We start from the raw sequence: 2,500 nt of genomic DNA on the forward strand, positions 1-2,500 counted from the left end.
TTTTCAGATACTGGGCCTTTTTTAACACACACACACACACACACACACACACACACACACACACACACACACGTGCGCACACACCCACACATGGGAGCAAACCTCTCTAAATGAATTTAATTGTTCTCACTGGTGCTCACCGTGTGTGTGTGTGTGTGTGTGTGCATGCGTGCTGTATGTGTGTGTGTCCAGCCTGTGACGACGATTGCTCCGGCCTGCTGATCAGCGACATGGACCGCCTCTATCGCATCATCACCGACGTCACCCTGACCTCACCCCTGCCACCTCCTTATAAGGTCCTGTACCGCTTTGAGAACATGACCGAGGAACTCAAGGTAAACAAACACATGCATTACCTTGTCTTCATTCTCCATGTAAACACTCTGATGACTGAACACTTTGACAACACAGGGATGTTGATGAAATGAAGTTACAAATTCTATCCCATCAAAGCTGCTTTCATTTCATAGCCTTTTAAAGGAACACGCCAACATTTTAAGAGTCGCATATTTGCCATATTCCTGATAGTAAGACAAGAAGATAGATGCCCTTCTCTTCTCTGTGCGTGCAGTAGAACGGTAGCGACGCGTCCTCCGGCTAGTTAGCTTAGCAGGTTCAGAAGTCTGGCAGGTTCAGAAGTCTGGCAGGTTCAGAAGTCTGGCAGGTTCAGAAGTCTGGCCGGTTCAGAAGTCTGGCAGGTTCAGAAGTCTGGCCGGTTCAGAAGTCTGGCCGGTTCAGAAGTCTGGCAGGTTCAGAAGTCTGGCAGGTTCAGAAGTCTGGCAGGTTCAGAAGTCTGGCCAGTTCAGAAGTCTGGCAGGTTCAGAAGTCTGGCAGGTTCAGAAGTCTGGCAGGTTCAGAAGTCTGGCAGGTTCAGAAGTCTGGCCCGGGGCTAAATGGGTCATGTGGTTCAGAAGTCTGGCCGGTTCAGAAGTCTGGCCGGTTCAGAAGTCTGGCCGGTTCAGAAGTCTGGCAGGTTCAGAAGTCTGGCAGGTTCAGAAGTCTGGCAGGTTCAGAAGTCTGGCCAGTTCAGAAGTCTGGCAGGTTCAGAAGTCTGGCAGGTTCAGAAGTCTGGCAGGTTCAGAAGTCTGGCAGGTTCAGAAGTCTGGCAGGTTCAGAAGTCTGGCCCGGGGCTAAATGGGTCATGTGGTTCAGAAGTCTGGCCGGTTCAGAAGTCTGGCCGGTTCAGAAGTCTGGCCGGTTCAGAAGTCTGGCAGGTTCAGAAGTCTGGCAGGTTCAGAAGTCTGGCCCGGGGCTAAATGGGTCATATGGTTCAGAAGTCTCCCCCGGGGCTAAATGGGTCATGGTTCAGAAGTCTGGCCCAGGGCTGAATGGGTCATATGGTTCAGAAGTCTGGCCCAGGGCTGAATGGGTCATATGGTTCAGAAGTCTGGCAGGTTTAGAAGTCTGGCAGGTTCAGAAGTCTGGCCCGGGGCTAAATGGGTCATGGTTCAGAAGTCTGGCCCAGGGCTGAATGGGTCATATGGTTCAGAAGTCTGCCCCGGGGCTAAATGGGTCATATGGTTCAGAAGTCTGCCCCGGGGCTAAATGGGTCATATGGTTCAGAAGTCTGGTCCGGGGCTGAATGGGTCATATGGTTCAGAAGTCTGGCCCAGGGCTAACTCTCTGTGAGTCTTTGATCTGAGTGTTTCTCTCCTTGCAGCACATGCTGTCGCCACAGAAAGCCCCAGAGAGGCTGCTGCAGCTGGCAGACTCCAACCTGGGCTCCCTGGTCACCGAGATGGACCAGCTCCACAGCCGGGTACACATGCTTCTGTCTGCCTGGGTTTTTGTCTTACTTTCTCTCTTATTGCCTCTCTCTCTCACTCTGTCTCTGTCTCTTTCCCTCCCTCTCTCTCTCTCTCTCTCTCTCTCTCTCTCTCTGTTTCTCTCTCATTATTTTCTTTTCTTTTTATTACGTACTCATTGCTTCCAGCACCTTAACAAAGACTAAGCCGAGTGGAGCGGTAGTTTTTTCCTGCAAATTCAAAAAATTCACCATAACATATTTCACTTGGAGCAAAAACAAAAATAAAGACAAAAAGAGTTTTATGGTCACTCACAATTCAGTAGGTCACGGGTTGGCTTGGTTCCAGCCATTTTTCTAAATGTCTATGGAGAAAATGAATGGGAAAGTCAGTTCCGCGTGAAGAGACGTCACGTGACTGTTCAGCTCTATAGGAGAGCCAGTGCACTGCAGCAGGTGTAAACTTACTGTTCAGCTCTATAGGAGAGCCAGTGCACTGCAGCAGGTGTAAACTTACTGTTCAGCTCTATAGGAGAGCCAGTGCACTGCAGCAGGTGTAAACTTACTGTTCAGCTCTATAGGAGAGCCAGTGCACTGCAGCAGGTGTAAACTTACTGTTCAGCTCTATAGGAGAGCCAGTGCACTGCAGCAGGTGTAAACTTACTGTTCAGCTCTATAGGAGAGCCAGTGCACTGCAGCAGGTGTAAACTTACTGTTCAGCTCTACAGGAGAGCCAGTGCACTGCAGCAGGTGTAA

The 2,500-nt window shown here is 50.2% G+C and overlaps 1 protein-coding gene across 1 annotated transcript in view; it reads left to right on the forward strand.

The window, feature by feature from the left end:
- Window positions 1–2,500, forward strand: part of lama2 (laminin, alpha 2) — a gene marked incomplete at its 5' end in the record, with an annotated part of 265,649 nt that overhangs the window by 206,852 nt on the left and 56,297 nt on the right. The window contains 2 exon segments of the mRNA XM_083643211.1: window positions 193–335; window positions 1,661–1,759. Of these exon segments, the coding sequence (XP_083499337.1) occupies window positions 193–335; window positions 1,661–1,759 (242 nt within the window).

Source organism: Poromitra crassiceps (genome assembly GCF_964638095.1).
Source record: "Poromitra crassiceps genome assembly, chromosome: 9".
NCBI classification, from domain to species: domain Eukaryota; kingdom Metazoa; phylum Chordata; class Actinopteri; order Beryciformes; family Melamphaidae; genus Poromitra; species Poromitra crassiceps.